The sequence below is a fragment of the Galeopterus variegatus genome, unplaced genomic scaffold (genome assembly GCF_000696425.1).
Source record: "Galeopterus variegatus unplaced genomic scaffold, G_variegatus-3.0.2 Scaffold2309, whole genome shotgun sequence".
NCBI classification, from domain to species: domain Eukaryota; kingdom Metazoa; phylum Chordata; class Mammalia; order Dermoptera; family Cynocephalidae; genus Galeopterus; species Galeopterus variegatus.
This window is the reverse complement of record NW_007728420.1, coordinates 156,188-178,476: the sequence shown is the minus strand read 5'-3', so window position 1 is coordinate 178,476 and position 22,289 is coordinate 156,188. Positions and strand designations below refer to the sequence as shown.

The following is a 22,289-nucleotide window of genomic DNA, read 5'->3' as shown; positions in this document are numbered from 1 at the left end:
GGAAAAAAAAAAAAAAAAAAAAAAAAAAAAAAAAAATTTAACAGAAAAAAAAAAATAATTGGCTTAAAGTTGCCTCACTTCATAATGAACTGTAACCTAACTTAATGTGTAAACAACCTGCAACCTAAGAGTGCACTCTTGTAACAAGTGTCCTAGTCTCAGCCAATCATAGCCTGAAGGCTGTCAAAACATGTCCACATAAGGCCAGACTGCAGCCAGTCGGGCTAACTCTGTATGTCATTTCCATTTCTATGGCTACTGATACAGCCTGCACTGTAAATACATTTGTGTGACTGAGCATTCCAAACTACTTTTGGTCCTGAGTGCTACCCAGTTCATGAACCTTTTTCCTGCTCAAATAAACTGTTAAAGTTAGCTTGTCTAAGGTTTTTCTTTTAACACCTTCAAGCACTGGAGAAAAGGGGGAGTTCATAGAACAAATAAGTTTCTCTCTTCTAATGACAAAATGAAAAGTTCCCAGCAAAGTTTCAAAGGCTACTCTAAAACCCAAGCCATTTCTTAAATATAAAAGCAGATAAATCACTTCTTACTGTAGAAAGTGAATCAGCATTTCAAAGAACAGCGATTCTATTCTGATGTACCCATAGCCCAGGGGCACAGTGGGCCACTCTCCTAATGATCACACTCACTTCTGGACTTTGAAGCTTCCAACCCACCATCCCTCTGCGTGCCTCTTCTTGCACTGCACTTAACATGGAACTGTAGCATGCTGGGTAAATGTCAAATGAAACAAAGGCACACTATCTCTACTCTCAATTAGAAAGCGAACTGACTTTGATAGTTCCTCTAAAAAAAAGTCCATTTGTGGCTGTTGATTACTCAGTGGCCTGACACATCACATTTCTTCTTTGTCTGCACCAACAAGAAATGTCAATACAGAGATCATCCTTAAACTGGCTGATCATGGAGCACAAGAGAATTATGGAATGTGCACTGGAGAGAACACCTGAAATTCAGTCTAACTTTGCTTTTGCTGGGGAATAAACGGGTCCAGAAAGGCTTAGTGATATGACTAAGGCCACTCTGTTGGCTGGTCTGCTCTTCCTGTCCTTTGGATTCACATGATGAAAAAATTTCCTCATCTTTTTACCTGGTTTCATATGATGGAAATTTCTTCTCTCAGAGTCATTTATTATCTACCCAGAAGGGGTGTGCAACCTTTCAAGATACCTGGCAAAATGATGGAGTTTAAATTAATATAAAGCAATGTGAAGTATTATGACATCAAATATAGCCCCAGAGGCCAGGGGTGGTGGGGGGAAGGCTACAGTTTGTTTCCAATAACACCTGTAGGTTATCTCATTGTCATTCATAATTCTAGCTATTTTCCTCAAAGTTCCAATTTTTCTAGGACAATCTGAGGTTTTGATAAAAGCACCTAGAAACAGAGCCTAGAATTTTGGCCTGTTCCTTTTATAAATAAATAAATAAATAAATAAATAAATAAGATGAACTTCCAAGGCCAATGCCCAGCTCCAGCTGACAGTCTTCTTCCCACGGACACAGGCTCCTTCCTTCCCCAGACTTATGTAAACACAAGCATTGGCACACTTAGTACAGAGCAGCAGCTTGTCTCCCGATTAGGGGGGAAAATAGCCTTCACTTTTTCTGTTTGGTGTGTGAATACCACTTAAACTGAAGTCAAGAGAGGTTAGCAGGCCAGCCCTTGGCTTGGGAGGAAGTAGAGAGGTCTTCAGAAAGCTCCTTGCTAGGATATCCACGTTCATCCTAGCACTTCGTATTTCCAAGTTTAAAAAAAAAATCACAGAAACCACCTCCCTTTAAAAATGACACTGGGACCCGAGAGGCAGAGATTGCACAAGGCCACAAACCAGTTAGGCAGAGCTTGGGCTGGAGTAAAATGCATGACTGGGAGCAAGGGCTCACTTCATACTGCCCAGAACCTGCCCACATGAGAAGGGCATAAAGTCACCAGGAGGGAACAGACTAGACTGGGAGACCTTGTGGCTCCAGGAGTACTTCTGGTACCCACACTGGTTCTTAAACCACTGGGACCTGCAGGGAGGAGAGGACTGAGCCCACTGAGCATCTCACTGTACAGGTAAGACAAGGGAAAGCTGGATCCACATTCCAGGCTGGAATGAGCCAGACACTATTCTCTTCCACTCCCTGCCTCACCCACCTCCCTGCTTCGGCTTCACGGCCACTTCACCAGGAAGGCTTCTGCACAGTTCTTGGCCTTTCCTGGGCTCTGCTCTTGAGAGGGCAAGGATGGGAGAAGGGAAGTGCTGACACATGGCTCCTGCCCCAGGTGCAGGCTGGCAATGAAGAAGTAGGAGCAGCAGCAGAGCTGTAGTCCCCAGGGCTGGGCAGCAAGCCTAGGAGAGAAGCTCCAAGAGCAGTTTCCAGATGTGCACGGTGCCAGGATCTTCAAAACCAGGTCCGGCAGGGGCAATGCTGGCCGCCAAGAGGAAAATCTCCCGCTGGCTATTGATAGCCTGCAGGCCCAGCTCCTGCTGCAGCTCCACCATGCTCATGGCTTCACTCAGGTCCTGGGGTAAAACAGAAGCTGGTCAGAAGACAGTTGACAGTGTCTGCCAATATACTCCCACCCTTTTGACCCTTATAGGAATCCCAGCTCAGTTTCCTAAACTCAATAGTGAAAAGATGTTACAGTAGTTACTTCCAGACAAGACCCCTAGAAACTAGCTGGAGGAAGAAAAGAGGCCACTACACAGCATGGCTGGTGGTGGTACATTTTAATTTCAACACTGGCCCAAGGTTAAAATAATTCTTGGAGCAATCATAGAATGCAAGGATCTTAGATGTTGTCCCTTGTAAGTTCAAAACTGCTATACATTAGTTTATAAATAGGATGATGATAGAATTCATTGTCCAAGGTACTTCTAAGGCTCAAAATGGACACTATTAATAGTTATACCTTGGGCTGGCCAGTTAGCTCACTCAGTTACAGTGTGGTGCTGATAACACCAGGATCGAGGGTTCAGATCCTTCTACTGGCTAGCCACCAAATAAAAAAGTAAAATAAATAAATAAAAATTAAAATAGATATGCCAGAACAACAGGTATAAATGGGGACTTTCCTAGGCAGACCAGGACATATGGTCACCCTATTTATAAATGACTGTCAAGTATTTCCTGATATGCAGGGGGAATATGAGATCAAAGACGTACAGCTTCTATTTAAGCCAGGTTGGAAACATGTTCCACAGCTCTCGGAGACGCATAGGGATAGACCATAGGAAATATGACAGGGCTCTGTACTGTGGCAGTTTCACATGGTATTGAGAATGGCACCTAAGTCTGTGATGTTGAGGGCTGCTGGGCCCAGAGCAGCTCTCTGGCATCCAGGAAAGGGATAGCACAGTGGCTAAGAGCAGGAACTTTGAGTTCAAGTATTGGCTTTGCCACATACTAGCCATAACTTCAGGCATTTAGGGATAACAGCAAGGCCTATAGTGGGTTTTTTGTAGTAGTAAGTGAAGTCATGATTGTCAAGTGTTTAGCACTGTCTGGCATACTGTAAGCACACGATAAATGATAGTTGTTATTATTTAACCTGTTCTACTTCTTAGTACTTCCCAGCTTTAGATCTCTGATGTACAGCCAGAAGTTGCAAGGGCAGAGCAGAATGGAAAAGGTGTAGGCTTTGGAGTTAGACATCCCAATTACACTACTCCCAAGGAGTACAACCTTGGGAAGATCACAAAAACTCTCTGAGCTTCAGATTCTCCATCTGTAAAATGGGAATAGTATCCCATACCTTGTAGGATCAATGAAAGCCAAATAAAAAATGTCATTCGGAACCATGCCTGGCATATAGTAGGTACTTAATAATAATTCTCATCTCTCCAGACGACAGATGATAAGGAGGCAAAGAAGCAGGAAGACAAAGGAAGGGGCAAGGAAAGAGCATAGGTAGAAGAGGTGGCGGAGAATATCTCAGCCAAGCTCTCCAGGCCATGGGCCCAGGCCCAAGTCACCCTGCACTCCCTGCCCCTGCCCAGGCATCTGTGGGAAGAAGTCCAAATAGCCTGAGCCACGCTCACAAGGCCCTCACCTGCTTGTTGGCCACCACGACGACAGGCAGGTCAGGGTCCTTGTCCAGCAGCTTGTGAAGCTCCTGTCGGGCCCATGGCATCCGTAGCCTGTCAGCCGAGTCCACCATAAACACCAGCACATCCACCTCATTCACAAACTCCTTCCAGTAGAAGCGTAGGTTCTGGCTGCCACCGACTGAGGAGAAGCCAGGGGCTAACTCAGATTGTTCCTGGGCCCTGGCTCTCTAGCCATATCCCCAACCCCATTCCACTTCCAGCTTCCCAAAACTCCACCAGCCAGGGGCAAGGAAAAGAGCTAATGAGACCAGCGTTTAGCTATAGCTCTGACAGCTGGGTCTCTCAGGGCAAGTCGCTCCCTTTAAGTCTCCTCCTCACTGAACATCTTGCAGTAAAACTCAAAGGTACCATATGCAGTGCACCCTTCATAGGACTGGCACATATGTGCTCAATAAATGATACTCTTCAGTCCTCTCTCCTAGTCTACGTCCTTGCCTCTTGTCAATTCCTAGCTTCTTCCCATCAGTAATAGCTGTGATCAGAAGCCAGGAGTCCCAATGTCTAGAAAAGTCAGGAATGCCTATACACAGCCATTCTCCACTCGGTTTCTCCCGTTCAGTCTTATCATCCCATTCTCTTCCCTTAGAAACACCATAGTCAATCCTACCAACACATGGTTGCCCATATAGTGCCCCCAACCTGGTTCCTCTCTGCCCTTCTGCACAGTCCCCATTGGTCACCCTGCATCCTAGTGTTTCTGGATATGCTCTGATACTTGTGGACTCTAAGCTGTGAGAGTTAGAGGCACTTACCTCTGGATCCACCCAAAGCCCTTAGCACAATGCCTGGCACATAGCAGGCACTCAACAAGTACTTACTGAGTGCTTATTAGGTGCCAAGCACTGCTCTAGGTGCTGGGGATACAGAGGTGAGCAAGGCAGTCAGGGGTCCTGGTTTCAAGGAACTCCCTCCCTAACCAGGATGGACATAGCAATAACATAAACACATTTCAGAAAGTAAGGAAATAAAACAGAAAAGGGTAAAGTGGCTAGGAGGGGTGGTGGGGTGGGTTGGGGGTTACCTTGAACCGAGTGATCTGGTGAGGTCTCCCCAAGAAGATGGCATGTGAGCTGTCTGGGATGATGAGAAGGAGCTAGCCATGGGAAGAGGCAGAGAAAAACATTATAGGCAGAGGGAAGGGCAGCTCGATGTGTCTGAGGAACAGAAAGAAGGCCAGGGCAGCTGAGATACCACTAGAGGGAGAGGAAGAAGACAGACTGGTGAGGCTGGCCAGGGGTGGACCACAAAGAACCATTTAGGCCACAATGAGGCTATGGGGAGCCCCTTAAGGGTTTTAAGCAAGAGTAACATGTTCTGACATGGGTTTCTGAAAGATACCTCTGGCTGACGCTGAAGATAGAGATGGAAGCAGGAAGACCAGTGAGGAGGTTGTTGTAGTAACAAGAGGAAAGATGACACTGGCTTGGACCAGGCAGGCAGTAGTGGAGGTGGGAAGTGGATGGAAACAGAATCTATTGGAGGATACAGTTGACGGACTCAGAAAATAACTGGATTTAGGAGGTGGGAGAAGGGAACAGTCATCAAAGTGTCAAATTCATTTATTCGGTCATCAATTATCCACAAAGGGCTGGAAACAGAATCTATTGGAGGATACAGTTGACGGACTCAGAAAATAACTGGATTTAGGAGGTGGGGGAAGGGAACAGTCATCAAAGTGTCAAATTCATTTATTCGGTCATCAATTATCCACAAAGGGCCCATTCTCTGTTGGGCCCCAGGCCAGGAGCTGTAGGGGAATGCAGTGAAGCCACTGCTGTGGGAGAGGAAAGCCCCAGGACTTGATTGGGAGATCTGGGTTTGAATCCAGGCTGAGTGACCCTATTGAGGATATTTACCTATCACCCCCCCAAGTAACACAAAAATACCCACCCCCTTCTCCCAGGATTGGAGGAAGAGATATTGTCTCTGCCAGATGGAAAAGGCCTCAAGTGCAGAGCTCCCTCTTGACCTGTGGCCCTGGCACAAGAGGAGGAACTGGAGAAAGCTTGTTGAAAGGACCACAATTCTAGGTGAATATCAATGTTTGCTACAATCAGGGAGGAAAGACATGGCCAGGCCAGCAGGCAAGTGCTAGAGACCAGAGGAACTGAGCCCACTCAGGCCCTCAGAGTCTGATCCTACCACCTAGCACTTAACTAAATCCACCTAGTCTTTATGGTTCGGGTCTTTTGGCTGGCAGGAAGTCCACCTGTCCCTTCCCGCCCATGGCTAGACACTGCTGCCCTCCCAGAACCCTCTCTGCCATCCTCTTCTAAAATCCCAAGAAGCTTGGGACTGAGGGCAGGGGCCTCCTCAGACCCTCTCTGATCACTTGCCCAACAGCACTGAGCCCTCAGGGTCAGAGATGGATCAGATCTATCTATGCCCAAGGTGCCTGTGGCCTAGTCAGGGACACAGTCTGGTATGTGGCAAATACTGCAGCAGAAGGGAGCCCAGAGGAGTCCTTAACCTAGTCTGGGAGTCAGGGAAGTCTTTACAGGGATGTCACATTTGAACTAAATCTTGAAGGATGAGTAGCAGCTTCTCAAGGGAAGAATGGCTTTCCAGACTGAGGGAATAGTGCATGTGAAGGACAGGACAGGAGATAAAAGAGACTAGCAAGAACCCTTCAGAAAAAAGCAATGTAGCATGGTGCTTAAAAAAAAAGCAATGTACTATGGTATGTGCCTAGAGCCAGACAGAAGACTGTAAAGGTGTGTGACCTGGATAAATGATTTAACTTGTGGCGCCTCCGTTTCCTAACGTATATAATGAGGGCAGTTGACGATTCTAGTTGTATGGAGTTGTTGGGAGGATTTTATTAAGCAATGCCTGTCAAGTGCTTGGCATAGGAAACCATTAGCTGTTAGTATCTTCAGTAGGGGTGAGGGGCAGGTGACCCAGTTTAAGAGACCCGATCATGAAAGGTCCTAAATGCCAGAATAAGAGCTTGGACTATATCCTGTGCCTCCGGTAAACGTGGCAAGGACTTCATAGAGGGGACTGTACTGCTTAGATACACATCTTGGAGCCCCTTATCCTCCCCCCAAACCCCCAAAGAATCCAGGCCTGGTCCAGCAGACGTGATAGGAAAATAGGGTGGGGGTATCTGCTCACTCTCTAGCAGGTCCACTTCGAAGTTCCTGGTGGGCAGCCGCACGGAGTTGAAACCCCAGGTGGGGATGTGGCCCTCCAGCGGTGGCTTCCCCGACAGCACGCGCAGGAACGTGCTCTTCCCCGAGCCATCCAGCCCCAGCACCAGCACCTCGCGCTGCTCCAGCTCCTCCAGCGCCGGCTCCTCGTCCTCCTCGTCCTCGGGCTGAGGAGCAGAGGTCAGGCTGCGGTCGGCCACCTCCCGCCTGGCCCTTCCCGAGGGAAGACCGAAAGCACCGAAGTGCACATCCCCGCCCTCCACCCGTCCAGGGACAGGCAGGCATGGTTTGGAGGAGTGGGACGAGCTCTGCCTTTGGAGTCCTGAATTCCAAACTCCGCTCTCGTTTTCCCTAAGTAGCCTCGGCAAATTCCTTCCCCTCGCGGAGCCTCAGATTCCTCAGACTAAAACCCCCACGTCCCAGGACCACTGGAACGGCCGCGTCTGGGAGACGCCTCACTCGCTACCGCCCCGGGAGGGGGCGGAGGGCTGCTCCCGGCATCCCCGGCGCGGCGCCACCGCGCAGGCGCAGAGCGGGCGCGAGCCGAGCCGGCACGGGCCCCGCGGTGCTCCCAGGACACGCACTCGAGTCGATCTGCGGCGCCGGCAGGGAAGCCCGAGTGCTGTCGCACGGCCGCGCCACACACACCCAAGCACGCACACCCACTCTTCGGTTTTCGGACTCCACGACTGCCTGGCTGCCCGCCGCGTGCCCACCCGCGCGGGGCCTGCGGGCTGCGGCGGCCAAGCCCCCAACCCCAGCGCTTCTGGCGTTCGCAGGACCGCGGTCACACCCCTCGGCCACACGTGCGGAAGCACAGGCCTCGGCCTACCCACCCTTCCACGGCCCCGGCCCCGCACTCACGTCCCACTCGTCCCACTCGGGGAGGCGGGCAGGCTCCGCGCCCCACCAGGCTTCGCCCCGGTCCCAGCGTCGCTCCCGTCCGCGTCCGAAGTAGGCCTTCCAGAGGATGAAGAGCACCGAGCCGAGAACGGCCGCGGCGCCGCCCAGCGCCAGCACTAAGGGGCCCAGCGGCCGCGGCGCCATTGGGCCGGGTGAGGGGCGCGGGTGCGGGCTGCGCAGGCTGAGCCAGTCCGCCCGCCGAAGATGAGCCAGTCCGCCCGCCGAAGATGGCCCCGCTGAGACTGCGGCGGCCGCGCCCACCCACCCAGCCCCAGCCCCGCACTACAGGCCCCACAATGCACCGCCGCAGTCGCGACAGGCTGCCCGCGACCCAGCGGCGGAGTTGGGGGCACGGGCGACGCGTAGAGACCTCCCGCTGTCTCTGCCAGGTGCGGTGTGGAGCAAAAAGCTGTGTTCGGGGAGGACGATATTTGCTAGCATCTACCAAGCACTTCCTGGGTGCCCGGGGTTATCCCACAGCTTTTCTCGGTTACCCCTACAAACCACCTAGCAGAAGGGAGAACGGAGACCCAGGAGTTAAGTAACCTGTCCAGTGTCGCACCGTAGTGCACTGGTGCAGGCTGCCTTTGAACCCAAGAGATCTGTCTCTTGGGCATCCCTCGAGATATCAGGGAGGAAATTGAAGCAAGAGCCTGGGATCGCAGGGCTGTGGAGTGGCAGAGGTGAGACTAGAACCCGGGCCTCTACTCCTCTCAGTCTCTGTTCTCCTTTGGCTGTGTTGACCTAAAGGAAACTGAGCCAAATACAAAGCATAGGGTTTATTGAGTCAATAACGACAGGGATACATTCTGGGAAATGTGTCAGGCAATTTCGTCATTGTGCGAAAAGTGTATTATGAAAGGGAACGGCAATGAGTTTTCCTATTATCTGTGCAAGCCACTGAGGTTCTGGACGTGACCGGCGCCATTCTACACACACTCAGCACAAAAAGGCCACCAGCCTTTCCCTTATGAGAAACCTCGCGGTTTCAAAGAAATAGAAACTCCTCCACACCAGCATCAAACTCCTCCCGGATTATGTCAGCCTTCCTTACAGTCTATATGAGCTCTCCTACCCCTGCACCTGGTGCTGTCCTCCATTTTGAGCGCAGGCCGGCAGGTTCTTTTCCTTTAGTAAAGCTAGATTGATAACCGGCATTTCGGCTCACTTTCAGCCACTAATTGCATGAGTGAGGGCCCTCTAATTATGTTACTAAGTCTCTCTGTGTTTCACTTTCCTCATCTGTTAAATGGTAATTATAATACTACTACCCCTGCGGAGGGCTGGTTGGTTAACTCGGTTGGTTAGAGCATGGTCCTGACACCAAAGTCCAGGGTCCAATCCCTGTACTGGCCAGCTGCCAAAGCAAAACAAGCCAAAAGAAAACCCAAAACAAAACAAAACCAAAGAAACTGAAGCTACCCAGGGGCTGCCAGCGATCAGCCAACTCATTAGTATATGAAAAGACAGTCGAACAAATATGTGTATATACTGTATTTCAAAATATCAGGAGTACCCAGGGCCTTTTTGTTTTGTTTTGTTTAGGTGCTGGTCAGTATGGGGATCTGAACCCTTGACCTGGTGTTACAACACTGCCCCAGGGTCTTGAGATCAATCAGTCTCTTGGCTTAAGGTGTAAAACTCATAAGCCATTGGTAGCCAATTTTCCCATTCATAAAGAAGATGTTTTGAGGTCAGAGGCTGATATCAAGCAGGAAAAAGTAAAGACATAGAAGGTAGAACTGGAAGTTTGGTGCCATTGGCAACCCTGGATATGTTTCTTTCTAAGGTCTAGGGCTTATTTTTGTTCAACCCTTCTGTGATGGTTAGTTTTAGGTGTCAACTTGACTGGATCAAGGAATACCTAGAAAACTGGTAAAACATTATTTTGGGTGTGTCTGTGAGGGTGTTTCCAGAGGAGATTAGCATGTGAGTCTGAGTGAGCTGGGTGGGGAAGATCAGCCCTCAATGGGTAGGCGCCATCCACTCAGCTGGGGTCCGGGACAGAACAAATACAGGAGGCAAATTGGTCTCTTCAGAGGGCTGGATAGACACTGCTGCCTTGGACATCAGAACTCAAGACTTGCTGGCTTTTGGACTCCAGGACTTATATATACCAGCACCCAACCCCCAGGTTCTCAGACTTTTGTCCTCAGACTAAGTTATACCATTGGCTTCTCTGGTTCTGAGGCCTTTGGACTTGGACTGAGAGCCATGCTACCAGCATCCCAGGCTCTCCAGCTTGCAGATGACCTGTTGTGGGACTTCTCAGCTGCTGTAATCACGTAAGTCAATTCCCCTAATAAATCCCCTTTCATGTATCTATCTATATATGTATAGATAAAACCAATAGTTTATGTCTCTCTGGAGAACCCAAACTAATACACCTCCTATAACTAATTTCCTGCCTTTCTTCCTTCCTTTTCTACTTCTCTCCTGTCTTTCTGTCCTTCTCTCTTTCGTTCTAATTGGATTTCTGTTTCTTGCAATCAAAGAAGAGACTTCAACATGGTAATCACAACTTTATTTTTAACATTTTATTTTGAAATAATTTTAGACTTGGAGAAAAGTTACAAAAATAGTACAGAGGTTCCTAAATATCCTTCACCTCATTTCCTCTAATGTTAACATCTTACATAATCATGGTACAATTATTAAAACTAAGAAACCAAGAAATTAACATTGGAATAATGTTATTATTATTATTATTATTTTTAAAAGACCGGTAAGGGGATCTTAACCCTTGACTTGGTGTTGTCAGCACCACGCTCACCCAGTGAGCAAACCGGTCATCCCTATATGGGATCCGAACCCGTGGCCTTGGTGTTATCAGCACCGCACTCTCCCGAGTGAGCCACGGGCCGGCCCTGGAGTAATGTTATTAACTAAACAAGCTTTATTCAGATTTCCCCAGTTTTCCCACTACCTTCTTTCTGTAGTATCCAGTCTAGGATACTACATGTGGTATTTGGTTGTCAGTCTCCTCAGCCTCCTCCAATCTGTGACAGTTCTTCAGTCTTTTTCTTGACTTTGACACTTCTGTTCTTTTGAAGAATACTAGCTAGTTATTTTGTAGAGTGTTTCTTACTTCAAAATTTGTTCCTCAATTTGGGTTTGTCTGATGTTTTCTCATGGTTAGACTGAGGTAATGAATTTTGGGGAAGAATACTACAGAGGTAATGTGCCCTATTATCATCATGTATGTATGGACTCGGGCATATTTATTTTAATTTGGCTTATAACCCAATACTGTCATTGTTTACTTTGTTGCTCAAAGTGTTCCAGCTTTGGTCATTGTGAGCTCTCTGTTTTTGACAGACTCTCCCTCCATTTTTTAGCACTCCTTGATTTTTTTTTTTCTTTTTTTTTTTGGTGCCTGGCCTGTATGGGGATCTAAACCCTTTACCTTGGTGTTATAACACTGCACTCTGACCAACTGAGCTGACTGGCCAGCCCTCTCCTTACTTTCTGATATTGCAAACTGATCTAGGCTTATTTTGTATTTTTTTCTGCCCCAGCCCTGGAATCAACGATTTATCTAAGGAGTCCTGGTTTCTTTTATTAGAGAATGGTATTTAGAGACCAAGATCTGGTCTTAGTGTGCTCATTGCTACTGGGGTGTCACTGTTTCAAGGACTGCTCGGTGGACAGAGCTAGGAAACGTACAAGGGTACTTCAAAAAGTTCATGGAAAGATTTGTATTATCTTTTAATTTTATTTTTTTTATTTTATTTTATTTTTTTAAAGATGACCGGTACGGGGATCTTAACCCTTGGCTTGGTGTTGTCAGCACCACGCTCACCCAGTGAGCAAACCGGCCATCCCTATATGGGATTCGAACCCGAGGCCTTGGTGTTATCAGCACTGCACTCTCCCAAGTGAGCCACAGGCTGGCCCATTAATTTTATTTTTTCACAACCTTTTTTTATTAGCATATTCATTATTACAAATTGTAATTATTCTTTATGCCCCTTACCCAACCAATCTCTCCCCAACCCCCCTCCTGCTCCCCTGCCATCTCTAATATCCTTAGGTTTGTTCTCTCCTTCTGAAAGTTCAACATACTGTGGTCTCTTTCTTTCCTTCCTCCTTCCTTCCTTCCTTCCTCCCTCCCTCCCTCCCTGCCTGCCTGCCTCCCAGTTATGAGTGAGGACATGTGGTATTTCTCTTTCTCTGTCTGGTTTATTTCACTTAACATTTTTCTCCAGGCTCATCCATGTTGCTGCAAATGGCAGAATTTTATTCTTTTTTATGGCTTAGTAGTAGTCCATTGTTTCACAGACTTTTTGAGGTACCCTTGTGTGTATGTATACTAGCTGTATTAGTCCATTCTCTGTTGCTTGTAACAGAATACCTGAAACTGGGTAACTTATAAAGAAAGGGAATTTCTTTCTTTTTTTCTTTTCCCATCTGAGAAATTGCAGGAAGAATTTATTACTTACAGTTTTGGAGACAGGGAAGTCCAAGGTCTAGGGGTTACATCTGGTGAGGGGCTTCTTCTTGGTGGGGACTCTCTATGGAGTCCTGTGGCAATGTAGAGTATCACATGGCAAGGACTGAGCAAGAGCACTTCCACATGCTTTCTTCTCTCCTTATAAAGCCCCAATCTACTCCTCGATAATCCATTAAACCATTACCCCATTAGTCCACGAATGGATTGGTTAATCCATTCATGAGGGTGTAGTCCTCATGATCCAACCACCTCTTAAAGTCTCTACGTTTCAAATACCACGTTGGGGATTAAATTTCAAATAAGCTTTGGAGGGGACAAACATTCAAACTATAGCACTAGTCCATGTATACACACATGTTTTTATTTTTTATCTATCTGTATATATATTAAAATAAACATGAGTTTATACTGATACCTATGACTCCAATCCAGTACCACAAGACTCATTTTAGCCTTCCACCTTTACTTATTTGTAACTTTTTTCTCTGACAGTGAGAAACCTGGCTCTCAGTATCTATAATATATTTACTTATTTGTTTAATCCTAGTAAACGTGTAGTTTCAGAATTGCTAACTATACCCTTGTCAGAGTACACAGTCAAAACACTGAAAATGTTGTTTTCTAAAAAAAAAAAAGTATCGAGGTTCATTTTTATGCATGTCAGCATCCAATTGCTCCAGCACCATTTGTGGAAAAGACTATCCTTTCTCCATTGAATTGCCTTTGTACCTTGGTCTTTTTTTTTTTGGTGGCTGGCCAGTATGGAGATCCAAACTGTACCTTTGTCTTGATTATTAAAATTTTATAGTAGGTCTTGGAAATAGGTAGTGTGTGTTTTCCAACTTTTTTTTCCTCCAGAGTTGTTTTGGCTAGTTTGATTCCTTTATCTTTTCAAATAAATTTCAGAATCAGCTTGTTGATAATACACAAAGGATGTCTGGGATTTTGACTAAGGTTATGTTAATCTGTAGATTAAATTAGGGCAAATTGCCATCTTAACCATATTGACTCTTCCAATCCATGAACTTGGTACATCTTTCCATTTACTTAGGTCTTTTCTTTCATGAGTGTTTTATATTTTTCAGCATAATATCCTGCGTATATTTTATTAATTTTATACCTATTTAGTTTCTTTAGTTCTATTGTAAATTGTATATTTTTTTAAAAAATTCAAATTCCAGTTGTTCAATGCTGATATATAGGAGTATGATTGACTTCTGCATGTTGGCCTTGTGTCTGTAGCATTGCTAAACTCACTTCTTAGCTTTAGAAATTTTTTTGTAGATCCTTTGGGATTTTCTACACAATCATGTTGTCTGTAGACAAAGATGATTTTATTTCTTCTTTCCTATTCTATATGCCTTTTGTTTCTGTTTCTTGATTTATTGCACTAGCTAGGACTTCCTGGGCTCCATTGAATAGGAGGTAAAATCTTCCCAGTGGGTGGAGCTGTAAGCAGTGCACCTGACTATCCATTTTGTGAAGGGAAGTCACCTGAGATGAATACATATACAGATTCCTGGCCAGTGGCCAATGGCCTGGCTGTATGGTTGGGATCCCAGAGAAAAAGGACTGAAATATTGAGATGAAGAGGTCTGGGGTAGAGGTATTTGGATAAACATATGGGAGTAGGCACAAAGAGTGAAGATCTTTGTATTACATGTTAACACCCACCAGAAAGCATCCACCATGGGAGAGACAGGTAGCCAAAATGACTCAATTTATGATGGTGAGTCTCTATCATCATCCACTCCAGCACTGGCCTGATGGGCACATGAGCAGAATGGCCACGGTGACAGAGATGAAGGCTGTGTAGTGGCCCCAATAACATGGGAATCCACTATCAAGGCAGATCTAGCTACTGCCATCTCTAAATATTCAATCTGTCAGCAACAGAGACCAACACTGAGTCCCCTGATATGGCATTATTCCATTCCTTGAGTAGACCAACTCACCTCTTGGTAGCGTGTTTACTACACTGGACATCTTCCATTCTGGAAGGCCCAGTGCTTTATCCTCATGGGGCTAGATACCCATTCCGGGTATGCCTGCAGAATCTCAGCCAACACCACTTTCTGGGGGCTTACAGAATGCCTGATCCACAGGATGCAGTCACAAACAACACAGCATCTGATGAGGGGGCCCACTTTACAGTGAAGAGATGCAGGAGTGGGTCGCTGGCTAAAGGGATCCACTAGTTATATCATGTACCACACCATCCAGAAGTAGCTGTGATCATACAATGCTGGCTCAGCCTTCTGCTTACCAGTGCAGGAGTGGGTCGCTGGCTAAAGGGATCCACTAGTTATATCGTGTACCACACCATCCAGAAGTAGCTGTGATCATACAATGCTGGCTCAGCCTTCTGCTTACCAGTTATTCATGCCTTTTAGGAAATTTCCTCAACCTAATTTTCATACTTGCTTATTTGGTCTTTGGCTATATCCACTCTGCTATTCGACCCAGCCTTTGAGCTCTTTGTTTCATCTACAATATCTTTTATATCTGGTTCTATAGTTGGTTCTTCTTTATGATTTCTTATTTCTCCTTCATATTTCCAAAAATCCTCTTTTCTCTTGTTAGAATAATATTTAAGATGTTTATTTTAAATTCCTGTTCTGCCCAGTCCATTATAAGGTAATCCTATATGTTCTTTCTCTTGTAGTGTGTGTGTCCCTCAAGTATCTCTTGTATTCCTCTGTGAACTATTTATTTGGGGACCAGCTTCCCCGGGCCAGTACTGAGTACCTGGGGGAGGGGAAAATGCCCAAGCTGTAGCTTGAGCTCTTCCTGTTGAGTTAGGAGCGGGGAGTCTCTGGCATTATAGTCTAGACTGTACAACCTCTGGTTTGTACTCTCCTGGGTGGACAACCACATCCTTGCAGAACCTCCTTGTACCTTTCTCTGCCCAGGTAAGACTCTTACTAGAAGCTGTCAACCACAGTTGCCAGCCAAACCTAGTGCCTAGAATATAGGGAGGAGGGAAGAGGAGTGGTAGAAGAGAGCTTCCAAGGTGCAGGCGGGTTTACTGCTATGTGGTTTGTTAATGACTCCCCCACCCAGAGGCTCTAGGCCACCCCCCTACCCAATGAAAGCCTTCTCAGCCTACAGTAATGGTGTGGCAACAGTGACAGGGCTAGCCAAGGACTGCCCAGGACAAAATGTGGAAGAAGGGCACATTTATCTGATCCTCGGAGTTCTGTCCTCTTCTGCTCTGGGCTGCCACCCCTCCCTACCCCCAGACCCAGCCCTCTTCTGGTAGGTATACAGAGTTCTCACAGCTTTTATGCTAATTTCTTGGATTTGTCAATTTATTTTTCACTCTCAGGTATCTCCTGAGGTAACAGGGGCTTGTGCTAGTCTATTATCTTGTCAGCTTATCTCCATGTCATAGAAGAGGAAACAGATCTGGAGAGAAGAAGTGCCTTCCCCAAGATCGAATAGTGAGTAAATGATGCAGCTAGGGTTTGAACTAGGTCCTTAAGACCTCAAAATCATGGTTTCAATGTCCTGGAATCTCCTTTTCAGATACTGGAATCTAAGTCCACTTGTTGTATCAGACTTTTTTTCTGATAGCTTGAAATTCAGGGCTTGGTTCTGAAGTCTCTCATAAACCTCCTGAGTTGGATTCTTGGATGTTTCAATTTCACAGCCATAGATAAGCTCTTGACTTGTATGTCTTCTTTTGAGAAATGTCTATTCAGGTCATTTGTCCATTTTAAAATTGGGTCATTTGTTTGTTTTCTGTTGAGTTATTCGAGTTCTTCATATATTCTGGATATTAATCCCTTGATGGATGAATAGTTTGCAGATATTTTCTCCCATTCTGTAGCTTGTCTTTTTGCTCTGTTGATTGTTTCCTTTGCTGTGCAGAAGCTTTTCAGTTGGATATAATCTTATTTGTCTATTTTTGCTTTTGTTGCCTGTGTTTTTGAAGTCTTGTTCACAAAATCTTTGCCCAGTTTGATGTCCTGAAGCGTTTCCCCTGTGTTTTCTTTTTCTTTCTTTTTCTTTTCTGATGGCTGGCTCGTATGGGGATCTGAACCCTTGATCTTGGTGTTTGCCAACACCAGGCTCTACCAGACTGAGCTAACAGGCCAGCCCCACCTGTGTTTTCTTCTAGTAGTTTCATAGTTTGGGGTTTTACATTTAAGTCTTTAATCCATTTTGAGTTGATTTTTGTATGTGGTGAGGGATAGGGGTCTAGTCTTTTTTTTCTGCATGTGAATATCCAGTTTTCCCAGCAGCACTTATTGAAGAGACTGTCCTTTCCCCAATGTATGTTCTTGGCACCTTTGTTGAAATAAGTTTGCTATAGGTACATGGATTTATTTCTGGGATCTCTATTCTGTTCCATTCCTCTATGTGTCTGTTTTTGTGCCTATACCATGCTGTTTTGATTACTACAGGTTTGTAGTGTATTTTGAAGTCAGTGAGTGTGATGGCTCCTGCTTTGTTCTTTTAGCTTAGGAATGCTTTGGCTATTTGGCCTCTTTTGTTGTTCTGTATATTTTAGGGTCTTTTTTTTTTCTGTGAAGTGTATCATTGGTAATTTGATGGAAATTGCATTGAAACTGTAGATCAGTTTGTGTAGTATGGTCATTTTAACAATAATGGTTCTTCCAATCCATGAACATGGGATGTCTTTCCATTTTTGTGTGTCTTCTATCATTTCTTTAGTTAGTGTTTTATAGTTTTCTTGTAGAGATCTTTCACCTCCTTGGTTAAAGTTATTCCTAAATATTTTGTTTTAGTTTTGTCACCATTGTAAATGGGATTGCCTTTTTGTTTTCTCTTTCCACTAGTTTGTTACTGGTGTTTAGAAATAATTTTTGTATGTTGATTTTGTATCCTGAAACTTTACCAAATTTATCAGGTCTAAAGTCTTTTGGTAGAGTCTTTAGATTTTTCTCCCTATAAAAGCATGTCGTCTGCAAGCAAGCATGATTTTACTTCCTTCTTTCCAATGTGGATGCCCTTTATTCTTTCTCTTGCCTAATGGCTCTGGCTAGGACTTCCAGAACTATGTCAAATAGGAATGGTGAGAGTAGGCATCCTTGTCTTGTTCCAGTTGCTTCTTAGCAATGAAGATTCTTATATGTGTCTCCTTGAGCACATTTGCAAGAGCTTTTCTATGATATATCCCAAGGAATGGAATTGCTGGATCATTCTCTTTGTCTATTGCTGTCTTAGTCCATTTCTGTCATTTATAACAAAATACCTGGACCTGGGTAATTCATAAGAAAATGAAATTTATTGCTTACAGTTTCAGAGGCTGGGAAGTCCAAAGTCCAGGGAACACATCTGTTGAAGGTCTTCTTTGGTGGTGGCTGTACAGTAATGCAGGGATCTCACATGGCAGCAAATGGCAGAGCAGACAGAGAGAGGCTCTCATGTACTCTTCTTTTAAAGCCCGTAGAACCACACCCATAACCGCCATTATTAATCTATTCACTATGTCATGGTCCTACAATCAAATCTTCTCTTCAAGGTCCCATCTTTCAATTGCCATAATAGGATTTCCCACCCTCTTAACACTGTCACAGTGGGGACCAAGCCTCTAACACATTAAACTTTGGGCGGCCACAATTCAATCCACTACAATTGCTAAATTGCTCTCCAAAGTGGCTGTCCTAATTTACAATCCATTCTGGAAACATTAACAATTTCTATTTCCCCATATCCTTGTCAACATATGGTATTACCAGACAAAATTTTTTTTGCAGTCTTATAGAAATGTACTTATGTCCCTTTATTTTCATTTGTATTTTTCTGATTTTGAGTGAGGCAGAGCCCCTTTTATGTTGTAAATTGACAATTAATAATTGCATAAATTTATGACATATAAGGTGATGTTATGATCTATGAATATAATGTGGAGTAATTAAATCAAGCTAGTTAACATATTCCCCACCTCAAATACTTAATTTTTTTGTGGTGAGAATATTTGAAATTTACTCTGTTAGCAACTTTGAGATGTATTCTGTCATTAACTATATTCACCATGCTATGCAAGAGAACTAAAAAAAACATATTCCTTCTGTCTAACTGAGATTTTATACCCTTTGACCATCATCTTCCCATCTCTCTCTCCTACCCCTGGTCTCTGTAACCACCATTCTACTCTCTGCTTCGATGTGTTCGATTGTTTTAGATTCCACATATAATTGAGAACGTGCAGTGTTTGTCTTTCTGTGCCTGGCTTATTTCACCTAGTATAATATTCTCCAGTGTTCATCCATGTTGTAGCAAATGATAGAACTTTCTTTTCCTTAAAGACTGAATAGTATTCCGTTGTGTATATATACCATGTTTTCTTTATCTATTCATCCACTGATGGACACTTAGGTGATTCTGTAATGTGGCTTATGTGAATAGTGCTGCAGTGAACATGGGAGTGCAGACATCTCTTTGACAAATTGATCTCAAATCTTCTGGGTAAATACCCAGAGGTGGGACTGCTGGATTGGTTGAGCGCCTTTTAAGGTGTTTACTCACCATTCAGTTTTTCTTTTCTGTGAATTTTCTGTTTATATCCTTTTCCCATTTGCTTAATTAGCAATTTGGATAAGTATCAGTTTATTGCCTCTTTCTTTTAGAAGGGGACTGCCCCCATGAGGGCAGGGACTGTGTCACTGCTATACCCCCAGCACCTAGCATAATTCCTGTCCCTTAAATATTGGTCAATCCTGTTGAGAAGGTGATGATTGCATCTACTATGTGCTGACACCTACAGTTCTTTCTGGCCCCTCCTCCTTTTCCTATGGGAAATGCTTCTCCATCCCAATGTGAGTTTCCTAGGGAAGCTGACATTTTCTAATGTTACCATGTCCTTCTGGCCACAGATGACTGGTCAGGATGGTGGGGAGCACTGATCCAAGCCAGGCCAGGCCTTCCTTGGAGTTTATCAAACTGAGATTGAGAAATGGAGCCAGTCTCTTCTTGGTGAACGTAAAGTTATCAGCTGTTGAATTCCATAGAGACGGTGAGAGAAAATGAAGATAACATTAAAAGATGAGAAAGAGGAAATTTGAGTCTCTGGTTTCAGGTATTCATGAGAGATTCCATGAGCTAAGCTGGTGGAGCTGGGTTTCTCTCCTCTCAACTAAATGATTCCTTACTAAATCACCTTACATTTGGATTTTTCCCAGTTTTTTTATTTTATAAAATTTCAAATCTACAGAAAAAACTTTAAGAATAGCTTCATGAACACTTGCAAATCCTTGAGTCACCAACTGTTAACATTTGCCTCATTTGATATATCTAGTTATCTAGATATCTAGTTTACTAGTTATCTAGATATCTAGATATCTAGTCTGTTTATCTAGTTATCTAGTCATCTCCTCATATATAAATTCAATTTTTTTTTTTTTGGCTGCTGGGCAATGCAGAGATTGAACCCTGGACCTTGGTGTTACTAGCACCACGCTCTAATCAACTGAGCTAACCTGTCAGCCCCATATATATTTTCAGACACACATGCATACCTCTCTCTCTGTCTCTGAATTCTTTGAGAAGTAGTTGCAGACATGGTGGCATTTCAGTCCCAAATACATCAGAAGGTATCTCCTAACAAGAACATGCTTCTTAATAATAACCATAGTAATAACCAGCAGGAATTTTAATGCTGATATGATACTATTATTTAATATGCAGCCCATATTAAAATTTCCTCAATTGCCCCAGTAATATCTTTTTTTTTTGCGGGGGTGGGGGTGGGGGTGGGGGTGGCTGGCCAGTAAGGGGATCTGAACCCTTGACTTTAGTGATATAGCACTGTGCTCCAACCAACTGAGCTAACCAGCTAGTCCCCTGCCCCAGTAATATCTTTTATAGCTGTTTTTTGTTTTGTTTTGTTTTGTTTTTTGGCAGCTGGTCAGTATGAGGATCTGAACCCTTGACCTTGGTGTTATCAACACCATGCTCTAACCAAGTGAGCTAATTAGCCAGCCCTTATAGCTGTTTTTTAATGGAAAAATCTATGATTCAATCATGTATCATTTATTGTATTTAGTTGTCATGTTTCCTCTGTGTGCATGCATTACTGGCCTCTTCCTCTTTTTGTAAGGATGACAGTTATATTGGATTAGTTCCCACTCTAATGACCCCTTTTAAATTTAATCACCTCATTAAAGACTTTATCTCCAAATACCATTAAATTCTGATGTATTGGGGGTTGGGACTCCATCATATGAATTTTGGGAGAATGCGATTCAGCCCATAACATCAGGGACTGTGTCTTTCTCCCCAGTGTACCCCAAGTACCAAGCACAGTGCCTGACACAAAGTAAGACACAAGAATGTATTTTCTATCTAACCAACTGCTGCAGACTAGCTGCATGACATTGGCCTGGTTCAGTCTGTTCTTTGCATTTTAGTTGCACCATCTGCAATAGCAGGTTGGAGAAGTTGATCTCTAAGGACAGTCTGACAGTTCTAGCTCAGCATCCTTAAGTTAATTTCTTCAGTGAAGTCTTTCCTCTTTATCACCAGAGGGATGTGTTTCTTCCACTTGTGACTTCAAACCTTTTGCTCCAGGGAAGTTAAAGTGGAGAAGCTGAGGCCAGCTGCCTAGAGTCAGCTCTTAGCTGGGCACTTGGTGATAGTGCTCAGAAGCCAAACTGTTAGCTGGACACTCAGCCCTGGATTTGAGTTTCAATTCTGCCACTTCCTGGCTGAGGTTCCTTTTGCCAAGGTCCCCTTGAGAGTATTAGTTTCCTCTGCTGCAGAATGGGCAGCGGACATGGGCAATTTCTGAGCATTACTAGGTGGAGTACCTCATCTATAATGATACAGGGGGCAGGTTTCCAGAGAGAGCACCAGCCTATACATCCCCCAAATACAAATGCCTCACTTACAACCAACCATGTGACCAAGTTCCTGTCTGCTGATGGGTCATGAAAGCTTTGGCAGGTCTGTCTAGGGAGTGGACATTTCTGAGGGGTTGGACTGGTCAGAGGGGGCAGATGTGCAGAGGAAGGCAGGTAGGCAGAATTTTGTCCCACTCTCTGCCCCCTGCCTCATGAAGTAGGAATGCAGGATGATTTGGGGCATCTAAAATGCAGGACTCATAGCTGAGTATGGAAGAGAGATCCTGGGCAATTCCAATTTCTGTGGCTCCAAGTTTATTAAGGTATGAAATGCCCACAGAAATGAGAAAAAACGACTCACAGACAAAAGCATTTAGAAAATTACTTTATGTTGTAACAGGCAACCAGATTCCCTGGTCAGCCAACACAGGGACCCTTGACTGTTGTCTGTCATCAGATAAGAACCATGTATATAGTCAGACCTCAAAGACCACCTTCCCAATGATGCTGCCACTCTTGGTGAAATAAAACAACTGTGTACAGAACTGGAACCATGCTTGGCTGAGAACCAAAACCAAAGTCAGAAAAAAAAAAAGCACAGAAAAGGGGGTGGGGGAAAGCTCTATTACCACAAGAGACCTATCCCAGGAGCTGAGAAAGATGGCCTGACCTCAAACAGCTCAGGAGGTGCCCTTCCTGGGCCTCACGATTTAGTCATGACTGACTGACTGAATCTGCCATAGCTGGGACAGGAAGCCTAGGCAACCAAACTATTTAGCAAAGCAATTTACTTGCAAAGAAGGCTTGTAAGGGAGTCTAGGCTTTAGAAGCATTAGATCCCCCCTACCTG

General features: G+C 44.7%; 1 protein-coding gene across 1 annotated transcript; it reads right to left on the bottom strand.

The window, feature by feature from the left end:
• Positions 1-1,454: 1,454 nt before the first annotated feature.
• ARL10 (ADP-ribosylation factor-like 10) lies at positions 1,455-8,323 on the bottom strand. Its single transcript, XM_008581254.1, has 4 exons — positions 8,138-8,323; positions 7,239-7,440; positions 4,064-4,239; positions 1,455-2,534 (listed from the first exon to the last, which is right to left on the bottom strand). Exons 1-4 carry the CDS (start codon positions 8,318-8,320, stop codon positions 2,361-2,363), a joined length of 735 nt encoding a protein of 244 aa, XP_008579476.1. The 5' UTR covers positions 8,321-8,323; the 3' UTR covers positions 1,455-2,360.
• Between the last annotated feature and the right edge of the window lie 13,966 nt (positions 8,324-22,289).